Below are 24,343 nucleotides of genomic sequence, written 5' to 3' on the forward strand. Positions count from 1 at the left end.
CCACCTGGCTCCAACTAGACATCTTTTACCACCAAATGAAACTTGCAGTGCCAGGAATGGGTTACATCTAATTGCATGAGTTGTTGGCTAAAGGGGCCCCATGGAACCCCTAAACAACTCATGTGATTGCCAGGGATATTGGTTCCATTCCACAAACTAATGGTCAGGTTGCTGAAGATATTTATATATCTCATTGAACATGGAGAAGTTGTGCTGGTGCCTCACTAGAGCCTTAACCCCTACTGACTAGGATTCATGATACTGGAAGGTACTCTACACGCTACCAGAGGAGAAAGCTAAACATCAAGCCAGCTACCACCCCTGAACCTACAATAGTGACCTGAATGCATGATATGCTGGTGAAATAGTGGCACAAATGCTGTGGGAGTAACCAACCATTATTTGACTGGATTTAAGACCTGCTCTACGAGATGAAACCTATGCCTGACACTGTTCAGATGACTAAGAACCTGACACTAGGGAACATGGGCCCAGAGAAAAACCAAATACTATTATTCTGCTACAATAACAAAGCAATAAAATGACTCCTAATAACATTTTTGCTATACTCATAGATCAGTGTCTCACTCAATCATTACCAGAGACGCTTTCTTTTGCAGTAGATGAGAACTATTATGAAGGCCCACACTAGACAATGTGAAGAAAGAGATTATGAAACACTAAGTTCTTAATAAGATATCTTCATCAAACCTATCCTCTCAGGGCTCTAAGAACTAAATGGAAAAGGGGGTAGAAAGATTATATCTGAGCCCACAGGGATGGATCACACCAAAGAAACAGTGTCTTCTAGACACAACAGGACTGACACACATAAGAACTCAGAGACTATGGCAGTATGCACAAGGCCTCCACACAGGTTCAAGTCAGATGGGGGTCCCAGTGTTGAGAGTGGGAAGTGGACATGAGTTCCCATCCCTAATAAGAAGGTATATCCATTTGGATAGCCACTTGCAAAGGAAAAATTAGTCTTACTGGGTAGATAAACCACATGTAAGGAAAGAACCCATACCCAACAGTAGATGGCTAATACAAAATGAACTCAATGATATATTTGTAGATTTCTTTGGTTTCATATTGCTTTGTTTGGGAAGTTTTAAAAAATCTTGCTTGTATATTATAGTTTCTGGTTTTGTTATGGTATGTATGTTTTGTGTGTCCTCCCTTTAAAAAATCCTGGCTTATTTATTTATTTGCTTTTTTTTTATTTCATTAAAGAGAAAGAAGGCACGGGTGTTGGGATTGGTGGGGAGTTAAGGAGGATCTGGGAGAAGGGAAGGAAAAATTGTGATCAGAATATATTGTATGAAAAAATTATTTTCTATTAAATATCTGGCCTAAAGATAATTTGTATAAATTCTACAATTAGTTAATTTTTTGTAAATATTTGTTTTTTATGTGTACATGATACATATGTGTCTATGTGTGAGGTCACATGTGTGGCTAGAGGATATCAAGTGTCAGTTCTTACCTTTCACCTTGTAAAACTGGTGAATTTCGGCAAATAATTATCCCAAATTTTCATTAGCCTAGATATTTATTCAGTCTCTCTTTTACTTAGAAAACAAGTACATGCCAGATAATTTAACCAGGATAATCTCTCAGGACAAATCCTAATGTCAGAACAGACTTTGCACACTCCAAAGCTCTTGTTCCATGAAATACTATGACAAAGAATTTTCTCCAAATCACTTGGAAGGTAGGTTAACAATGTCTTTAACACAAAGTTGCCTAACAATGCTTTTCAAACTCAGAAATCAAAGAAAAAGGACCCAATAATATATTTAATCAAAAAAAAAGACCACCCCCATAACAAAAATCATTAAACATTGAAGAGGATACATAGAAATGCAAAGACATCCTGTGTTCAAAGACTAGAAAATCAATATTATTAAAATGTTCAGACTACCCAAACCAATTTACAGATTCAATACTACCTCTATTAAAATAACAGTGGCAGTCTTCATAACGTTAAAAAGCAAATCCTCAAGTCATATGGAATTACAAAACATAAAGAGTCAAAGAACAAAGCATGAAGTATACTATGAGTTCAGAAACACTACACAAAGGTAAAATTAAAAGATGAGGCAGAGCAAGACTACGTTTAGTACCTCCCATAATCATCTGATTAAGTACTTACAAACCAGTTTTTAGAAGAGTACAGAAAGTTTGGTTAGACATCACAGAGCCTGTACTTTACATCCTTTTGCTTTGGGACAAACGTCCTAATTATAGCTGAGGCTATCCTCTCAAAATTCTCCTGACCTCAGCCTCCCGGATACTGGAACTACAGATAGTATCTGCTTTAAGAGCAACAAAAGAAAAAGAAATGTTGAAGGCAGGAAGCAAAGAGTTATTTGTATTACCCTTCCACAGCAAGGAGAGTGATGCCTCCTGCTTAGAGCACAGAGATGAGATTAAGCCTAGGTCATATCCTTGATACTTGGTACAAGGCCTGCTGTGATGAAACCCAGTGTTGAACAAAGTCACATGACCTCTGCCAGCAGGCCAATATCCATTACAACTATGCTTAGGCTAGGAGGCTGACTACCTCCTTTAAACTCAGGCAGTATAGGGTGGAAGAGATCCCACTTGCTAGGGAGCAGAATAGGAAAGCTAGCCAAGGGTTTTGTCCTAGCATTCTAACCTGGCCCAAGGTGAGACCAAGCACCTGTAGAAACTGAATGTTCTATATGCAGGCTAAAGTTCACATATGGAGCCTTGAATCTGGCTCTAACAACAGGGAGATTATTTGTGCATGGATAGAACAAACTTCAGTTTCAGTCTTGAAATGGATCCTGGGCACACCTGATCGGCTAAAAGTAGCATAGTTCCCTGCAGCTGTGAGACTCAGGTATGAACCAGCTTTGGTGGCCAAGGCAGTCTCTTCACCATTCACTCTCCAGCCTCAGGAGACATATTGCCAAGTCAGTATTAACTGATAAGGCTCTAAACTGGCGAAGTGCACAGACAGGTCTACAAGTATGTACTGACATACATGTCAATCATCACCAGCAACTATGAACCTCAGTGCACCCAAAATTGTTAAACCTCTACACGTAAGAGTTAAACCCAGGCAAGGCTCAAATTAGAACCAGTCAGATGGCACAGGACCATCAACACTATCTTAACACAGTGTGGTATAAGGCTCTATTCATGAGGATAGGGTAGTAAGCACAAGACTATGTGTTGGAACTTAGTGCTAGGCTGTTCATGTTTTCTTTTTCCCAAACAGGATTTATCTATGTAGCTTTGGCTGTCCTGGCTTACCCTGTAGACTAGGTTGGCCTCAAACTTACAGATATTCGCCTGGCTCTGCTTACTGGGTGCTTGGATTAAAGATGTACACCATCACCACTTGGTGGCTAGTCAGATCTTAATGGTCTGCCTGTGAATGGAGCTTCTCAACAGTCCCAGTACCGGGAGAAGACGCATAAAGTTCAGAGGGTTTCTATTACTATAATATCGCCTATGACTAGCTGCAGTTACCTTGGGCCAGGAGCCCACTTCAGCAACAGGCAGTTTGAATCCTTGGTCATAGGTCATGTGCAGGTCTTAGTAGTCTAGAGATTCAAAGTACTACACAGTTTACAAATAATGGTGACTACTTGTATGGCATAAGAGCCCAAGGATCAGAGATCTATCTAGAGTGATTCTTCCCCAAACAAGGTTGGATCCTGCACTGCCATACAACAGACTCCAGAAAGAAACTCGAGGCAGCAATGGCCTATGGGACCCCAGGCAGAAGCTTGCAGTTACAGACTACACTTTTCCTTGGCTCCTCCCAAATGACACATACTCAGTATACCTGAGATAAACCCAGGCTTATACTGTTCTCAAGAACCAAAGTGGTGACAATATGGTGTTAGGAGTTTCCCACCAAATGTGGACCTACACTCTATCTAGTGCTGGCATAATGAAAGTGACAACAGGTTCATAGAAAGTCAGGCTCAAACTATGCTGTATTAGGATGATTAGGATACCTCAACACCCAAAGAATGGCACATGACACAAATTATGAATTTATTTCCAGAAAACGGGATTTTACTTCAAAGTGTCAGAGATCTCAGAGAACACGAAATACCAGTTTTAAGGAACTCAATGAAACTGAAGAAAATGAAACAAACATGTTTCCATACTTTAACAGAAACTTAAAGAGGTAGAAGTAAACTCTTACAAAAATCAAACAGAATCCTTGAACTGAAAAATACACTCAAAAGATTTAAAACAGAAGGCATTAACAGCATGATAGATGAAACAAGAAAAAGAATAGTAACCTTGTAACCAGCTACTGGAAAATATATGATGGAGGGCTGGCTAGAGAGATGGCTCAGCAATTAAAAGTGCTTGCTGCTCTTACAGATGTTTGGTTTCCAGCACCCACATCATGTGGCTCATAACTGCCTATTAACTCAAGTCCTAGGGAACCTGACACACTATTCTAGCCTCCTTGGGCACCCGCACAAACGTGCTTGCTTGCTGACTAGTGAGACTACATAGACAAATTCAGATGCTCTAATACTGCTAAGAGTGGTACATAAACTACATATATCTTTAGCATGGTCTTACCCTTGTCTAGATTACAACAAGTGTTCTTGTTCTTTTGTTTTGTTCTTATCTTTTAAAAAAGATTTATTTAGTTTATGTACATGAGTGCTCTAGCTGCAAGTATACCTTTATGCTAGCAGAGAGCATCAGATCCCACTACAGGTGATTGTGAGGCAGCATGTGGTTGCTGGGAATTTAACTCAGGATTTCTGGAAGAGCAGCCAGTGTTCTTAATAGCTGAACCATCATCTCTTCAGTACCCTTTTGTTCTTATTTTTATGATCATGTTAAGTTCTTATAATTTAAAATTAATTAAAACCATAAAATACTGTCATAGAAACCATACGGCAAAAATCTAAAATATACAAACCAAAAAATCAAACCACAATACTAGAGCCAAACAATACTACAGTAAAGTACTAAAAAAAGATTATAAGAGCTAGGCAGTGGTGGTGCACACCTTTAATCCCAGCACTCAGGAGGCAGAGGCAGGTGGTTCTCTTAGTTCAAGGCCAGCATGGTCTATAGAGTAAGTTCCAGGACAGGCCTCAAAGCTACACAGGGAAACCCTGTCTCAAAAAAGCAAACCAATAACAACAACAAAAGGAACAGCAAAACTAGAAAACACATTACAAAATGGCTATGATAAGGCCATACCTTTCCATAATTACTTTGAATCAAAGTAGGTTAAATTCTCCAGTTAAATAGTCTGGGGATATAGTGGTTACCTAGCATGTACTAGGCCCCAGGTTCAATCCTTAGTATTAAAGGTAAACAAATACCCTCACCCCGAATACATACAGAATGATTAAATAGAAAAACTACTCTACAGGCTTATCATAAATCCAGGCCACCTCTGAGGACACACACAGATACAAAGTAAAGAGATGGAATAAATATTTCACTCAAATGGAATCCAAAGAAACTACAAAACCAACTAAGTCAAAAGAGTAAAAAGAGACAAGGAAGGCCACTGCATTATGATAAGGGCATTAATGCAGCAGATAAAATAACATTCCTAAATGTATACGCAGTTAATGTCAGAGCACCCAAATATGTAAAATATTAATGAGCACACACGCGTGTGGCACATGAACATTCATGTACGCAAACACACAATAACGATAGAAATAATCCTGAATTTCTAAGAGGTGTTTGACCAGATGGAGTGAGTTAAAAAGGAAAGAATTTTATTCCAAACATAAAAAAACAGGAAAATGTTTTAGAAATCCATAAAGGAAGAAAAAGGATATTTGAAAAAAGCTAAGAAAACAACATGATCAATTAAAAAGAGTAGGCAAGCACAGCACCTGTGCCACAGCTCCCAGACAGGGAATGGGAGAAGCGGCTGCAAATGATAGGCTAAGCAAGAGGCATCTATTTTCTGGAAAAGTCCAAAGACCTGATAAGCTTCAAATCCCGTTGTCAGTTTTGATGAGAAACAAATTCCTTTGGTGGGAAAGTCAATATAAACTGAAATCCCACTTCATTACTTTAAATGCTACTCCAAAAACAGGGCCAGGAGCCACCTTGAGATGGAACCTATTATTGAGCTGAGAAGAGGGGAACCACAGTCTTGAGCTGCAATTGGGCCTGCCAAAGTCACAGGGTGAAGGCAGGCCCAGGAAAACAGCTGTAAAGAATGGAAACAGACAGAGGCTAAGAAGTTGAAAGGTGTAGGGAGTTGGGAGACTCACCCAGGCAGGGAAGTACATAAAGAATGAGTCTCTCTTTCTCAATGGCTCATCAACTGAAATAATTCTGAGTTCAGCAGCTCATCGACCTCTGAGCCACCTATCTGCCAACACTTCCAAGGAGCTTGAGAATGCTGAAGGTCCACTGGTATACTAAACAGCTACCGACACATCCATCTGGCAGACTGACTGATAATCAGGAGATTTTATGAAGACATGCCCTTTATCTACTTAGTTCTCAGTACTGTGACGGCTTCACACACTCCTGTTTTACCTGAGAGAAATACTCCCCAAGAATCTCAACCAGGTTTGAACTCTAGAGTATCAAGAAGAAAGAGCCTGCCACAAACTATAATGCTACTGTGGCCAGCAGAGACAGCTGGAGCTCAAACGAGGAAAATTATCAGTATTCAGAGATTGATTTTGTTTCCTGGCCAGCCAGACTCGAATGATCACACAAAAAACTACATTAATTACAACACTGTATAGCCGATGGGCTTAGTAGTATTCCTAGCTAGCTCTTACATCTTAACTCATTTCTATTCATCTATGTATCACCAGAAGTCTGTGGCCTACTGGTAAGGTTTTGACACCCTTCTCCTTTGGCAGCTACATGGCACCTTCTTTCTCCCTGCATTCATTGCCATAGGCCAAAGCAGCTTCTTTATTAACCAATAGTAATAAAGCATATTCGTATCATACAGAGGGAAATCCCACATTAATTATCACTTAAAACAGCACACCAGACCTCACACATTCGCCCAAGGGACTCACCAACAGCATAAGCTATAGGAGTCTTTCTTATAAACAGTAATCCACAGTTTAACTGACTCTCTCCAGTCCTCATGCATAGAAATTAATTGAACATTATTCTTTCCTTTCTCTTACACCATTCTGCCATGTATCCTTTGTTCCCACCCTACTGTAATAGCATCTTAATCTAATTTAGATGTTCTTATGTTTTTAGTCCACTTCTTGTATTTTTGGAGTTTTTTCATTATTGGGAAGTCTTTTTATTTTTCATTTAAATTTTTCTCCAATTTCTTACTATTTTCTCTTTCCTTCCGTTTTCTTTATTCTTTTTCCTTTCTCCATTTATTTTTTTATTTCTCCCTTTCCCTGCCTTCTTCCTTTATTTATTTCATCCACCTTACTTTATCACATTAACCTTAGATACTTTTTAACAGCACATTATATGCAGTTTTGTCATTTTCCTGTCTTGTGATAATTAACTGGTGATGTCAGTGGGCTTCAGTCAATTGTAACGTATATTTCCTGTGTATAGTTTGAGGCACAGTTTGCTGCTAACAGCTGATTATTTTCTTCTCTCTGAATAGTAATGGAGATTGAGCAATCATGAATGACCAATGAATAAGTCAGGGAGAAAATGCAAAAATACCTAGATTCAAATGAAAATGAAAGCACAACTTATCAGAACCTCTGAGATAGAGCTAATGTAACAGGCCCCCAGATCTTAGCACAACTAATTCTATGTTAGAGGCAACATTCTGACCTTAAAACCCAGCATGCAGGCCCCAATACCTGCCAAAACAGGAACAAAAACCTAATCAAAGGCCTAGTGAAGAGTTCTAGAAAAATCCCTAAATGTACTAACCTTGCTTTTTTTTTCTGTAGTTCTGCTTCCTGCTAACTGAAGTGTCATAACAAGGATGTAGTTTTTATGCATAAAAGACAAAGGCTTGGGGCTGCATGATTTGGGCAAGTACCCCATGCAGCTGCAGGCTGGCAATTAGGACTTTCTTTTAGGCTTTAAGAGTTTCTATGTGATTGTCTCTAGTGGGCTTACCTCAGAAGACTAAGGCAGTATGAGAAAGTGTAGAGTTATTGTCTTAGCCATTGTTCTATTGGTATGATGAGACTCCATTATGAAGGCAACTCTTTTATAAAGGAAAACATTTCACTGGGGCTGGCTTAGAGTTTCAGGTTTGTTTACTCCATTATCAGCATGGTAGGAAGCATAGCAGACATGCACGCAGACATGGTGCTGGAGAAAAATAGAAGGTTCTACATCTGGCTCCACAGGCAGCAAGAAGAGAAAGAGCCACTGGGTGTGGCTTGTGTTTTTGAAACCTCACAGTCCATCCCCAACAACACACTCTTCCAACAAGGCCAGGCTTCCTAAGGGTGCCACTCCTAGTGATCAAGCATTCAAATGTATGAGCCCATTGGGCCATTCTTATTCAAACCACCAGTTATGAAAAAGCTTGGTAAAATGTTGTGATAGGGTATTAAAGAATGACAAAGAAAAAAAAGTCTGTTCACTACAGACACAATCTCACCTGCAATACTTTTACTATTTGCATTGGCAAGGGATCAAACCCCACAGATTCACACATTACAGGCAAGCACTATACCATGGAATTACATCCCACACACCCTCCCGAAATATTTCTATACTTGGTTGGATCTACAAAATTAAACTTGTGGCTACAAATTGTGATGGTCAATCTTGATTGTCAATTTGACAGGATTTATGTGGGATGTCCTTCTGTATATGTGTTGCTTTTATAGGCTGATGAATAAAGCTGTTTTGGCCAATGGCTTAGCAGAGTAAATCCAGGTGGGAAATCCAAACAGATATATATATATATAATATATATATATATATATATATATTATATATATATATGCACACACACACACACACAGAGAGAGAGAGAGAGAGAATAGATGGAGTCAAGGAGACACCATGTAGCTGATGAAGGAGAAAGATGCCAGAACATTACCGGTAAACCATAGCCTTGTGGCGATACCTAGATTAACAGAAATGTGTTAATTTAAGATGTAAGAGATAACTAGGAATAAGCCCGAACCATTGGTCAAATACTTTATAATTAATATAAGTCTCTGTGTGCTTCTTTGAGACTGAACGGCTGTGGGACCAGGCGGGACAGAAACTTCTGTCTAGAAATGGCACCCAAACATTTGGCAAGAATTTCCACATAGAGGCTGAGAAAGCTTAAAAAAAATAAATAAAGGATTCTATACAGACAATAATAGAGGCAAGTACAGCTTCTTGGTAATCGTCTTTACTCCAGTAAGCACTCTTTGCTGGCAGCGAGCAGAGGCGTGGATACTTTAAAGAAGGCTTCCTGACTCAGCGTTAGCAGCAAAAATCATATGGAGGTTCTTAAAGAGGCCCTGCCACCAAACACTTAAATGGTGTTTATGAGCAGCTGGCAGCATGCCTTTTGGTGGTGGCATGGACCTAGAAACTCCAGAGTTGTGGCAAAAAACATGGCCCCTCACCAGTACCTCAACCATGAAGTTAAACTCTCAAAGTCAAGGAGTGGGGCAGATCCAGCCACCAAAGCTGCAGCTTTAATCCTAGTCATCCACTTAGCGTACTAAAAACTCGTGGCCAGAAAAAGATAGAAATATACAGTAAAGACTGATCCAGATAGGAAAAAAAAGCCTCTAAACGGTTTACAATGTGTTTAAAAATATACATAGGCTTAGGAGAGAAAAGAAAAAGGATAGAGAAATGGTATGGGAAGACCTTCTATCTATGTGTTGCTTTTATTAGCTAATGAATAAATCTGTTTTGGCCAGTGGTTTAGCAGACTAGGGCAAGGTGGGAGTTCCAAGCAGATAGAGGAGGAAAAAGTAGGCGGAGTCAAAGAGAAGCCATGGAGCCACCAGGAGACAGACATGAGCTGCCAGCTGGAACCTTGCACGTAGGCCACAAACCTTGTGGTAAAATATAAACTAATAGAAATGGGTTAATTTAAGATATGAGTTAGCCAGAAATACACTTAAGCTATATGCCAAAGAGTATTGCAAATAATACAGTTTCTGTGTGGTTATTTGGTTCTGGGCAGCTGGGAATGAACAAGTAATCTCTTACTATAGAGAAAGTCCTTTAAAAAGGAAATAGAGTAGGCGGGTTTGGTGGTACATGATTTTAATCCCAGAATTTGGGAGGCAGATGCAGGCAGATCTCTGCGAGTTCAAGGCCAGCTTGGTCTACAGAGTGAGCTCCAGGACAGTCCAAGATACACATAGAAACCCTGTCTCAAAAAACCAAAAATTTTAAAATATACATAAAATAGAGAAAAGTCATGTAAAGATGAAAAATATACAAAAAGTCTGGATTACGTATATTATTATCTTTTCTTTGAATTTTTTGACTGTGAATGAGCTAGCTACAGAGAGATATTTCATTGTATGGGCTGCTAAGCTAACCAATATATTTTTTAAAGGTATCTTGACTTCAAAATTTAAGTTTAAGAACATGTTACTTTGGAAAAGAGGTTTTGCTTGTTTCCACAGAAGACAGAAAGCTGTGGATTCCTTACCGGCTAATGTGGTTTGATCAAACAAGACCCCTTGAAGCAATGGCGTATGTGGTCTAACATCCACAACAGCTTCAGAACTGCTGGCTGAAATGGACCAATCACACAGGATACTCCATGAAAGACCTGTTTACAGTGCCCCTAATCAGCAGGAAGTAGTCTAAAAAAACTAGACCCAAATCCCCAAATATTGTTCATAAATGTTTGTTTTCATTTAAAGGGGGTTGACTATAAATGGCTAATGGTCACAGTCAAGGTTTTTCTAAAGAATAAAAAGGAGACATGATATAAAAATGAATACATCGGTATGGACTTTGGTTTACTGATACAAATTTAAAGTCAATTTTTTTCTATATGTATATTTCTACTCTTATTTAACGCATTATGCATATACAGCTCAATTAAAACTGTAATGTATAGTTTAAAATTACAAATTAATAGTCATTTATAATAGTCAAATTTGTAGCCATGTTAGGTTTTCTACATATACAGAGATATATTTCAGTTACATAGATAATCTTCAGCACTTCAAAGACCTACAGAATATAACATTTAAAAGTTTTTTTAAGAACTCAGACTTTTCTCAACAATGAGACATTTTTGCTTCTGCCAGTACCAATTATTTCAGAGAGGTTGATGGGCATCAAAGAAACTCATTATGGAATTTGTCTTCAATGTGACAAGGCTAGCCATTTGGGCAAGAAACTGCTCTTGCCTGGACTGTTTTATGGTATGCTATATGAACTGGACATTCAGGACCCACAAGAAAATAACTGCTGAATTTTCCAGAAGACAGAGTACTTTAGAATTCCTGCTTCACAAAAGAAAACTTCCAAACATTCTGCAGAACACACAAGAAAGCAACTGACGAACTTTACCAATATAAGGCATAACAGATCTTCAAATTTCCTGAAAAGTCTGCCAGATATGATGAGCCTCTAGGCTGAAGATGGATGCCCCAATGTTACAAAAGAATTTTGGGTGACTGTCCAAGCAGCAAGATGTTTCTGTCATTTCAAAACCTTTGGAAGTTGCTTACAATGCACTTCCTGTTTAAATAGGTAACATTAGGTAACATTAAATTAGGTAACAAAGATCCCTCTGGGGTCTTTGATGGAGTTGAAGATTGGATAGTTGTAGTTTTCCTTAGTTATGATAAAAGATAAATTAGATATGAAACTTTAAACTCACAAAGATAAAATAGATGACAGAATGTTTTTTAAATTTTGCTAAATACAAGTAACTAAATATTGTAAATATAATTCTTTCTTGATAACTGTTCGGTATATGCAATTTTACTATGTTAAAGTTAAAACCTTCCTTTTTAATTAGACCAAAAAGGGAAGGTGATGTGGGATATCCTTCTGTATATGTATTGCTTTTATTGGTTGATGAACAAAGCTGTTTGGCCAATGGCTTAGCAAAGTAAAGTCAGGTGGGAAATCTGAACAGCAATATAGAGAGTAGGTAGAGTCAAGAAGATGCCATGTAGCTGCAAAGGAGAAAGACACCAGAACATTACTGATAAGCCACAGCCTCATGGCGATACATAGATTAATAGAAATGTGCTAATTTAAGATGTAAGGGCTAGCTAGAAATACGTGGGAGCCATTGGCCAAACAGTTTATAATTGTTAAGTCTGTGTGTTTCTTTGGAACTGAATGGCTGTGGGATCGGACCAGGCAGAACACTGGGCACTGTGACCAGGTGCTAAATCTCCTGCTGCCATGCCTTCATGCCATGCACTCGTCCAAAAGTTCTAGTGGCAGAAGTGGGAAAGATTAGTGATAGCGTTAATGGTAGCTTCCACTGCCATGCCAGAAGTAACAATTCTCTTATGTACAGCCACATCCCACTTTCACCAGGCTTGTCTAATGATAAACAGTTTAAAGAGATCACATGGACTCCATCCCTTCCAAAGACTCATTATTTCATGAAGCTCGTCATGCTGACTGCTCTTCCTTCTGGGAGAATTTGAGTAAGTTACTAAATATCTCAGAATCAAAATCACATAGCCCAAACTCCCAGTGGGCCACAGCTTTTATTTTTCTTTTTTATGTGTATGGGTGTTTTGCCTGCATTTATGTTTGTGCACCTGTGTGCCTGAAGAGATCACTAGAGACCATGAATCCTCTGGAAAAAGAGCTACAGATGGTTGTGAATCACCATGTGGGTACGGGACGTGAACCCATGTTCTATGAAGAGCAACCAGTACTCTTATCTGATCTCTCTAGCCCCAGTTTTTCCTTAATAAAGATTTCATTTAGATCTGACATTTCTTTTTATTTAGTTGAATTTACAAATAAAGGTCAAAGGGCCTAGAAGCATAAATAAGTTTTTTCTTTCCAAGGAATTCTACGAATGTACATTGGCTGAGAATACACAGCAGAATATTTGTTTTGCCAACCTCAGGGTGTGTGCAAAGTGACTCACTCAAAAATGACAAGTGCAATGGTACTTTTTGCCAGATCAGGAAAAAAACATCTATTCTATAGGTTTATAGTCAAAGACTTATATTCTAAATCTGAAGCAGGTTAAGAAATAACTACTAAAAAGCTAAATTTTGCATGTTTTCATTTTTTTGTAACAAAAGCAAGCTAGATCTTAAAGTGTTTCTTTTCTTTTTTTTTTCCTTTGAGGTAGAATTGTATTAGCACTGAATGAGTGTGAAATTCTGTCTGACAAAAATTTCCACTTTTGAGTTAGGATCTCACATTGCAGCCCAAGGCAGGGTTTGAACTCATAGCAATTCTTCTACGTCAGATTCCTAATGTCCAACAAACTCTTTGGCAAAAAATATAGAAAGTTAAACCTGCCATTTATCTATAATACTCTGTGATGTTTCTTGAAAACTGTTTTGGAGCCATAAAGAAAAGGGATTTCTATTCTAAACTATAACTAAGTTTTCTCTATTGTCTTTCAAGAAGAGCAGATATTTTACAAGATATTTTAGCTTGTTTATGATGGGTGTATGCGAGTCATCTTTAAAAAAAATATTTTATTGGGGGCTGGAGAGATGGCTCAGAGGTTAAGAGCATTGCCTGCTCTTCCAAAGGTGCTGAGTTCAATTCCCAGCAACCACATGGTGGCTCACAACCATCTGTAATGAGATCTGGTTCTCTTTTCTGGCCTACGGGCATACACAGAGACAGAATACTGTATACATAATAAATAAATATTTTAAAAAATTTTATTTATCTGCATGCCATGTGTGTTAAGGTACCCAAGGAAGTAATTAGGAGGGCACTGGATCTCCTGGAAAAGGAGTTACAGGTGATTGTGAGCTACTTGATAAGTGTGCTGGGAAAATGACACAGATCCCTTGGAAGAACCCAGTCTTTATTCAACTTAGATACCAGCAATTATAGCATAGTTTTAGAACATCATGCTTGAGGAAGATTAAAAGTATCAGAAACAAAGGAGTTGAAAGGAAAAAAAAAGGTTTCTACAGATGAGCACTAGTGATGAGATTTCAACGCAAAATTTTTAATTTATCAAAGGATGACAAAATCTTGCCAGAAAAAAGTAACAAACCAATATGTGATTACCATTTATTGCTATTTGTAGGCAAGGTAATAAATAATTTTACATTATCTCATTTCATTTAGTCCATATAAAAATGCCCCAAAGTAATTGTATTTTAAAGTTAGGCAACTTTCCTAAAACCACTCATATACTTAGGACTTTTCTTTGTGCACAGCCAACTTAATCACCACAGTAATCACCTGCAAAAGGCTCTCAAGAGATCAGACCTGTAAGTTTCATCAAGGAAGGAGGGGCTGGGAAGAGTCATTAGACCTTCACCTGAGATTTCAGCCATGCCGATCTATCCCCATTGTATGTAATTCTTCTCTAGCTGCCCATGGTTTAGGATATTTAGTTAAACCTTTCAAATATTGTTAAAAGATGTTATCATCTACAAGATTCGCACTCAAAAATCACACAATTGAGTTAAAGAAAATCGTGGAGGGGATCATATTTTAAGTAGTTTTTATTTTGTCTTGGACTGTATCTCAGCCAGTGACAGTAAGCATGGGCTGTGGTTGGGCACACTTGCTGAGAATAAGAAGGGAGCACGTTTAACTCAAGAAGGGTGAGAGATTTATGAGGAAGTCATCAACCACATTGTAATGAAACATTTTAGTGACGGCTGGCTTTTTCTTTTCTTCTTCTTTTTTTTTTTTTTTGGTGGGGGATTTCGCCTATGTGATAGACCTATACTTTAAGAATATTATTCTGTCCTGATGTTGGTATCCTACTGGATTGAGCAAACGCTTACTTCTCTTAGGAAAAGTTCACTCACACTCACACACAAACACACAAATATTAGATAACATTATTTGAAGTGGGATCATCTAAATAAAAATTCCTGGGCTTTTAAGAGGTGGTTTCATGACACTGCTAGCCTGTAAACCTAGCCCTTTGGAGGCTAAAGCAGGAGGATCAGCAGGATTGAGGTCAGTATGGACTATACAGAAAGGCTGAGGCCAGCCTAGACTACATAGTTAAATCCTGTCATCAAAAGAAACCCCTAAACTTTAAGGTTGATATTACACCACAAAATTCCACACTCCATGCAATGCAGAAATAGAAAATGTGATATGAACAGTATTCCAAATCTGTGTATGCATCTGAATTACTAAATGTGCTATATATAAGTACTAATGCTTTATGTGCTAGTTCAGAAGTTCTAATTTAAAAAGTAAAAGATTGCTCTCCTCTCTGGTCGCAGGCGTTTTGGGAGCCACCGGTTACCGTGCAGCCATGGCCAAATCCAAGAACCACACCACACACAACAAGTCCCGAAAATGGCACAGAAATGGCATCAAGAAACCCCGGTCACAAAGATATGAATCTCTCAAGGGGGTCGACCCCAAGTTCCTGAGGAACATGCGCTTTGCCAAGAAGCACAACAAGAAAGGCCTGAAGAAGATGCAGGCAAATAATGCAAAGGCCATGAGCGCACTTGCGGAGGCCATCAAGGCCCTGGTGAAGCCCCAGGTGGTGAAGCCCAAGGGGCAAAGGGCCCCAGCTGCAGACGCTTTCATTGCTCACCCCAAGTTTGAAAAGCAGATTAGAAGCTACATGGCCAGGGGTCGTAGGATCCAAAAAACAAAGCCCAAGGTTCAAACCAAGGCAGAGGCCTCAGCTGCAGCTCAGGCTCCCAAAGGTGCCCAGGCCCCTGTGAAGGCCCCATAAGAAAGGTCTCAGTCTGCCAATGTGAAGACAGATGGACTGGTGTGAATATCTATACAGTATTTGCAGATGTTCATGACCTTATGCTGTTTTTACAAATAAACTTGAGGCAAGATCTGTTTAAAAAAAAAAAAGGTAAAAGATTGGCACAGTATTTATTAATAAAAAGTAAGGTTGAGTATATTTCCCGAGTTGGGAAATTATATAGCCTAGGTTCATAAACAACGTCAATGTATTTACAGGTATACTGTACACATCATGTAAAGGAACATTGCATCATTAGTCCATTCTGCTCCTGTGCAAGCATCACAGAACATACAATACAGAAACTAAGAAAGTTATTAGAAGACTCAGGGAACATCTTGGAATGCATCAATGTCTCTTTGTTTCTTTTTTGAGTTGTGGTCTCAACTACATTGTCTGGGTTAAATTTAAACTTGTGTGCTCAAGTAATCCACCAGTCTCAGCTTCCCTGAATATTATAACTACAGGCATATGTACCTGTCTTTGACTGTGCTGGATATTAAATACACATGCTAGTTAGGTGTTCTACAATTGAACAACTCCCCAGCTTGAGGCCATCCTTCTTTAATAGCTTTTGTGGTTTTAGAACACTTTTACTTACCAAGACCAGTATTTAAATCCACATTTTCCCATAAGAAATCATTTAAAAGTGGAAATCACAGAATAAAGGAAAGACAATGTGTTGTGAAACCTGGATCCATAAAGTAGGACAAATAGCTAGAGAAGTAAAAACTGTTAGAAAGAAATGTAAAAGTCACAGTTCATCACTCAAGAGTCTAGTTCACTAAGACTTACTAGAAAGTTATAAAAACACTGATTCTAAACTTGGCATGATGGAACATTCTTGTAATCCTAAAACTTCAGAAGCTGAAGCAAGAAGATAATGATTTTTTTTAAAAAATATTTATTTCTTTATTATGTATACAATATTCTGTCTGTGTGTATGACTGCAGGCCAGAAGAGGGCACCAGACCTCATTACAGACGGCTGTGAGCCACCATGTGGTTGCCGGGAATTGAACTCAGGACCTTTGGAAGAGCAGGCAATGCTCTTAACCTCTGAGCCATCTCTCCAGCCCGAAGATAATGATTTTAAGGGGCAGCCTAGGCTACATTGTGAACCAGGAACCAATGTCAATCTTCCTCTTCAGAATCCCAAATGCTGAGATCTTGATGTGTGGCAGCTTTTCTATTCTCTATGTACTCCCTATATTGGTAATTTCATACATTCTCCAAACTAAAAATGTCTACAACTCCATGACTGAAAATTCTAACTATTTAGTCCAGCCTTTTCTTAGAAACATAAATTTTATGTGTAACTCTTTATTCCAACATTTTAAACTAGACAAATTCAAAACATTACTTCTGATCTTCTCCTTCACCAAACCAGCTCCAGTATATCTTCCATCCTTTTGTTTTGTGGTGCTGAGGATTAAGCAGAATCTCATGAATACTAGGTGTGCGTTATACTACTGCTCTTCAACCTGTTTTTGGTAACAACTCCAACACTCCAGAATTATTTAAACCAAAAACTCTGTAAGCAGGCTTAATCCTTCTCTTTCTCTCAGTCTACACCTAGTGTACTATTAACAAATGCTCTTGGCTAAACATCAAAAAAATCTTTCCATAAGTTGATAGTTACTCAGAAACTCCATCTCTGTCGCTTTAGTCCGAGTTATCATCATTTCTTACCCCGTTTATGCAATAGCTTCTAACTTCCTCCTCCTTCCCACCCTTGTTCCCACCTAGTCTACATGCTACACAACAGCCAAGAGTCTTTTTAAAATCTAACAAGTTACAGTCCTGTTTCAAAACCTTTACACAGTAACTCACCCATTTCACTGAAAATAAGAGTCACCATCATCATCTTCTTCTTCAGCAGTTTAGAAAGCCCTACACACCATCTCTGACTTCCTACTCACTCTAGCTCATTCTCCACTACTCAGGAGTTCCTTGCTATTCCTGGAATACATGAAGAAACATTCTCATCACAGTCTTTGCAATGACTATTTCCTCTGCTTGCAAAAGCTTTTCTTCATAAAACTTCACACACGATCCCATTTTCATGCATCAGTGGAATGTTCATCCTGTTAAATCCTCAAACCAGGTATGGTGGACCAGCTCACTCCAGGTTACTATGAGCTATAAAGTGATACTCAGTTTCACTCAACAACAACAAAATCAAAGTACATAGGGCAATAGAAACTACTTCATTTAATCCATAATCTAGTTCATCTTCCTTTTTCACAATTCTCATCCTGTTACTTGAAATGGCCATTATAGCTAGCATATTACATATTTATAACCTACCTTCTACTCTCCATATGCCATCAGAATGTAAGAACTACAAGGACCTTTCTATTTTCTTCACTAAAATTTTCTTGTGTACAGAATAGAACCATGAACAGGTTGACAAAGAAAAATTACCTAATTAGTGTATTTATAAAAGACCCTTAAGAGTCCACTAAAAGAAATGAGCTTGTAAGAATATCATCAAATTCTTTATCAAAATAAACCATCACTAGCGTTCTGGTTAATGATTGCTTACTAGTAACCCAAATTCTACACTCATTCAAAAATACAGTCAATGACTCTAAGCAGTTAACATTCCTTTCAACAATGTTGCTATTCCAGTAAAACGAGATAAAAGTTCTCACTGCAGCACACATGACCAAGCATAACTTAACAAACAGGAAATTTCCTCTGCTTAAAAAGACTCAATTTCAAACTAAGTAATTCAGAAGGGATCGAATTACTTAGGGTTTTCCCTCATTACCTAGTTAATGTTTATAAATAAAACTTAGAATGCACATTGCCATAATCATCATCACCACAGAAAAACTGAGTTCTGGAATTATTAGTAGCCCTGGAAAGTAATTTTTTAAAATTGCCTTGTTCCTATGCAAAGATCAGTATCTCAGTAAACAAGCTGGACTCATCACAGCTTCAGTTACGGTTTCAATAATACCATGTCCCAGAGTCTTAGTCCAAAGTTTCTGAGACTTTTTTTTATGCAAAGCACTATAAATCTGAAACTCGCGTGACTAAGACGTAAAGTATTTCAATTACTGCAACTTCTACCTAGACGATCCATTCCACTCACAACACTTTTGGTTTTTCTTTTGGTATAAAACACATAACCACTGATTACAGACAAGTCTCCAGACCAAGAAAACAAAAAATCTGTAGTTTGCTATGGACAGTTTGAAAAGGCACCGAGGGAACTACTCAACTCTCACCGACCGACTGGATGCGGAGTCTGACAGGGACTTTGGAAGCTTGTCATTGGGGGGCAACTGTACAGTATCTGAGCACAGCACGCACTGGCTGGAATCTAAACTGTCTATTTACACATTACAACTCCCAGCTGGTTTCTCAGCCCGCCAGAGCACAGACAAACTCAGAACCCAGTCCACAGTAACGGTGTTTTCTTATCAGAGGTACAAGGAAGTCCCCAGCAGGGAGCGGCAGGAAAGGCGCTCACCACCCCGCTCGCGACAACGGCCAGGTCCGGGCCGAGGTGTACGCGCCAATTGCCCGGCCTTACCTCAGGAGTCCGATCCGGCGGCTTCTTTCTCAGCGCCTGACGAGCGCCGGGGTCCACGGGCGAGTTCATGTCCGCAGCCCCACGCTCCCCAGCCTGCGTCTAGCTGCCCCCCATTCGCCTGAGCCGGGTGTGCGCCCGCCCCACCAGAAGGGAACTGAGAACTGTCGCAGGGTCCAAACTCAAGCAAACAAGTCTTCGCAACGCCCGCCCAGGGCCTCAGCCCACGCGCGACTGGCCAGAAAGACGCCTGCGCCGGGGCGAGAGCTGGTGAGTGCGCACGCGCACAACGCGCACGCTCTCGCCCGCCTAGCCGTGACGTAAAGAGCTAGGGGTGGGGGACTGAGAACGAGTTGCTAGACCTTCGTCGCGAGAGTCCATCACGGGATTGTAGCTTCCGCATCCCCAGCTTCCGGCTGAGGTTCCGGAAATGTTATGAAGGCCTAGCTAAAAATAGCCGGTGGGGCAGAACTGCAGGTACCTCGGCACCCGAATCCGGAAGCAGAGGAACTCAAGTCTTGCGGGAGCCGAGGCTGCCATTCGGCAACTTCGGGAAGTCCACACACCGCCGCGCAAGCCACGGATCCCAGGGCAGTACTCGCGCACCCAGCGCTACTTTGAAAAGCAAAATCAAACCATGAAATCGCTAGTGAAAGCTGCGCTCAAAGTGTTTTCAAGACTGTTGATTATAGCTCAGGGGATAGCCTGGGGGTCAAGCATCCACCAGAATGTCCTGGACATGATGATGGATGCCTCAGGGGCTGGATGTAGTATACTGTTCAGGATCTTCCTTTAAAGGGTTTATGACCTAAAAGCCTCAGGTGGGCTGAAAAACTCCAGATGGGAAAGTTAACATCTGTGGGCTATCAGGATCCTGGAAACTTCTGATAAGATTCACATACCAGCCTTGGAATTTGCCACTTTGAGACTGTTGGGGAACCTACATGGAGATGGAATCTTACATCCCAGTTACTTTTTCTGTCCTTATAAAACTCACAAGCCACGTGTGCAGTCTCCACTCCCGTGTAAAAACTGCTGTTCACTTGTTCTGATTAAAAGGCAAATCTGCTTCTACAGAGGTAGATCTGCCCTTTTATTTCAACGTGCCTCTGTCAATCCTGATCTATGATTCTTGAGTACTAAAGCCCTCCAAGTGGGTGGCTGGGGGCCAGCTAAGGCCAGGTTCATCTGCTTTAGACTAACCTGTGTTCAGAGTAGGCCCTCCGTGTCGTTTTTTTCACCCCTGAGGCAGCTGGGGGTTTTATGTTGCCTGAAGCCAATAATGAGTGCTTTTGCATTGAATTTTATGTTCTAGTCTCTTTTCCTAAAATAAAGACTTGCTACAGTTTGTTTACTTGTCCGAAAAGCTGCAAAGAGTATCAGTTATTTTTCCTATTGGGATAAAAAAGTAATTTGATAAAAGGAACTGTAGAGAGTTAATTTTGGCCTACACGCTGAGCTGGAATTACAGGGACTTGGGAACAGTTGGACATGAGTGCTGAACTGAACTAACCCTCTTCAAGTGCACTACTTGCTCGTAAACCACCGAGGCATCTCAGCAGCCCCCCGTTTTTCTTTCTTCCCTTTTTAAACATTCCTTTTGTGTGTGGCATAATGCCATTGTGCTTATGTGGGGGTCTGGAGACATCTTAGAGGAAAGTGGTTTTTCTTCTACCATTTTGGGTCCTGGGAACCAAACCCAGATTATCTTGGTAGCATGTACCTTTTCCTGCTGAGCCATGGTGGCAGGGATGTCAAGTGACTGTTCATTTTGTCCACAATCAGGGAATACCACATTATGAATGCTCTTGCCCAGCTGGTTTTTTTATTCAGTCAGTACCCCAAGCCTATGAAACAGAAGAGTAAATCATCTCTTCCTTAATTAGCCCAATCTTGAAACTCCCTCATAGACATGCCCAGAGATTTATCTCCATGGTGATCCTAGATTCTGTCAAATAAACTATCATTGTTAACCATTACAGACTGTTTCAACAGTAAAGGTTAACTGACAGAACTCTAGAATTCATCATTTTGACACAGTTATTTTGTACCATTACCAGCTCAGGTGGACCACACTAGTCACACCATTCCTTGTGTGACTCGACCTTCTGGCATTTCGTTTATACAGAATTTTAAAAGTTGATCTCTGACCACATCTAGATTCATCATAGTATTTTCCAGAGTAAGTTAACTAGGGAACTTATAGTCTTAGTATTTGACATGTTTTCCAGTAATGACTCACAGTACCTTTCTTGTGGCAAGGCAAGAATCTCTAATAAAAAGAACAGGAGAGTTCAGGCTTTAACATTTCAGAGTAATGACAGTGCTGTATTTTCCGTTGGGCCCTGGGGCTTGCCCAAACTTGAAGTTTACAAAATACTATTAGCACATCTTTTTTTTTTTTTTTTTTTTTTTTGAGGTTAAGACACAAAAGCCCTTATGGCTCAGCCACTACAGAAATAAACTGTGAAAAAGTTGTATGGTACTTGTGCTGGTTAATTTTTCTGTCAACTGACACAACTTAGCCATCTGGGAAGAGGGAACCTCAATTGAGAAAATGCCTCCATCATATTGGCGTGTGAGGTCTGTGGGGGCATGGATTGACATGAAGCACTTAGACCACCGTGGGTAGTGCCATTCCTGGGCAGTGGTCCTGGGTTCTCTAAGCAAGTAAATCAAGCAAGTCAGTAAACAGTGTTCCTTCACAGTCTCTGCTTCAGTTCCTGCCCTATGTGAGTTCTTGCCTTGACATCCCTATAATAGGAAAGCCAACCCTTTCCTCCACAGGTTACTTCCGGTCAATGTTTTATCACAGCAATAGAAAGTAACTATGACAGTGTTGCACATGACCTACATCATGCTTGTGTATGTAAGCTAGATCCCAAAGGTCCGTCCCAAATCATATCTTTCACTCCCCCCAAAGATTAATGTTCATTATCATCTTAATATTTTGAAAGAGGGGGAAAAACCCAAAAGCTTAATCATTATAATCTTGAGCTTTGCAGGCAATCAGACCTGAATTTAACTTTTAGTTAGGAAAGAGTGTTTACCAGTCTTGAGAATCCAACCAGGGTAAGCATTGTATTACTATTATGAACTTAGCCCTGAAGCTATTTAATGTATCTCTAAACATCCGTTTACACATCTCTAGAAATAGTGGGCCCTCAGGGTTCTCAAGACGATGAGTTAAATCATGTAAATCATTTAGTGTGTTGTCAGTACAATCCAAACATTGCCACTATTTCTGTTTCTTCTGGAAAATGATTTCCCTAAAATACAAGTTCAAGTTTCAATAATTTTGATTGTTTTGATGTAATTAAAAATTCATATTAAAATATAAGAAATAAAATCCGATTATTTTAAGTTTATATTATTTGTGTATGACTGTTGTGCCTACAATATGTATGTGCATCATGTATATATCTTGTGCCCTTGGAGGCCAGAAGAGGGCATCAGAGTCCCTAGAACTGGAGTTGCAGATGTTTGGTAATGACTATGTAGGCGTTGGGACTAGAATTTAAGACAAGTGCTCTTAACTGAACCATCTTTCCAGTTCCTGATGGTTTATTTTAAAAATAAAAGTATTTTGAGTCAACTTAGGTCCAATTACAAATAAGCAGAAAACATCAGACCCCTGTGGCAGTATGATAAACTAGTTAGCCTAACCCAAACTAGGCTAGTCTAGGTATCCCCTAGCAGTTTGGAATAGAAAATTACTAACAGCCAAGCTTGTGTAATGATTTGTAGACATGAAGGTCATGCCTCTGATAAACCGCAACTTCTCAGTCCTCACCAGCCTTCAGTTCGGACTTGGCCTCACTTGCTACTCCAGGCCCCATTCCACAAAAGAAAGCACATACAAAAAAAAACTGGGATAGCTTTGCAACCTGTCACCCCAAATAGCTGGGAAAGCTTTCTGGTCTAAGCGAAATGAAGGACTTTACAGGAGACAATATGACTTTTTTTTTTTTTTTTTTTTTTTTTTTTTTTTTTGGTTTTTCGAGACAGGGTTTCTCTGTGGCTTTGGAGCCTGTCCTGGAACTAGCTCTTGTAGACCAGGCTGGTCTCGAATTCACAGAGATCCGCCTGCCTCTGCCTCCCGAGTGCTGGGATTAAAGGCGTGCACCACCACCGCCCGGCCAATATGACTTTAAATAAGCATGTTAAATCCTCTGCATCTCACTCAATTTCTCATTAGCAAAATCAGTATTCCATGCTACTTAGAAATGTTAAAAGAAAATCTGAAAGTTTTTAGGAACAGCTCATAAATAACTGATCCTTACTTTCCTAGTGTTCGGTACTTTACTGCTTTAAAACAGGATGCTTTTCTGTGCTTAAATGTAAAAGTGAAAATTAATATGTGAAACTGGGTTCTTATCTAGCTATTACTGCCTCAAGGCTTACTTCAGCTCAATTTAACCTAACTTAAGGAAGGCAGCTTCCCAACAAACCTACTCAGGGTTAAATTACTACTGCAGAGTAGGTGCCAAGGATGGATAAATGGCTGAATTCCACATGATGTGCAGCAAGAGGCACACTTGCCCAGAGTTACATCCAAATTAGGGAGCAAAACAGTGCCAGACTCCAAACCAATACTTGTTGTAGTTGTTTAAAATTAATGGTCATTTGTTTTGAATAAAATGTTCCTAAACAGCTTTACATGGTGTCTTCTTGGTTTGGATTTAAAATTTCAATTTATCACTGAGTAAAGTTGGGTGTATCAATGAGCACATCACTGTATTTTGGGTACTATAATTATAATTATAAGAGCATACATTAAAAATTCTCTGAACATTATAATTACTCTGATTACCTGGTAAAAGGTAGCAGTCAGCCGGGCGGTGGTGGCGCACGCCTTTAATCCCAGCACTCGGGAGGCAGAAGCAGGCGGATCTCTGTGAGTTCGAGACCAGCCTGGTCTACAAGAGCTAGTTCCAGGACAGGCTCCAAAGCCACAGAGAAACCCTGTCTCGAAAAACCAAAAAAAAAAAAAAAAAAAAAAAA

The 24,343-nt window shown here is 39.6% G+C and overlaps 1 protein-coding gene across 12 annotated transcripts in view; it reads right to left on the reverse strand.

Moving 5' to 3' along the window:
* Positions 1-20,020, reverse strand: part of Rapgef6 (Rap guanine nucleotide exchange factor 6) — a 172,095-nt gene extending 152,075 nt beyond the window's left edge. For 11 of the 12 annotated variants that reach the window (XM_041664172.1, XM_041664170.1, XM_041664176.1 and 8 more), the window contains exon 1: positions 19,343-20,020. In XM_041664172.1, coding sequence (XP_041520106.1) covers positions 19,343-19,411 — 69 coding nt within the window. In that variant the 5' untranslated portion in view covers positions 19,412-20,020. Of the gene's footprint in view, positions 1-17,628; positions 17,758-19,342 lie in introns of all 12 variants that reach the window. The other variant, XM_041664171.1, reaches the window with a different exon arrangement.
* Positions 20,021-24,343: the final 4,323 nt, after the last annotated feature.

The sequence above is a fragment of the Microtus oregoni genome, unplaced genomic scaffold (genome assembly GCF_018167655.1).
Source record: "Microtus oregoni isolate MIOR12 unplaced genomic scaffold, Mior012 000015F_ref0000493, whole genome shotgun sequence".
NCBI classification, from domain to species: Eukaryota; Metazoa; Chordata; class Mammalia; order Rodentia; family Cricetidae; genus Microtus; species Microtus oregoni.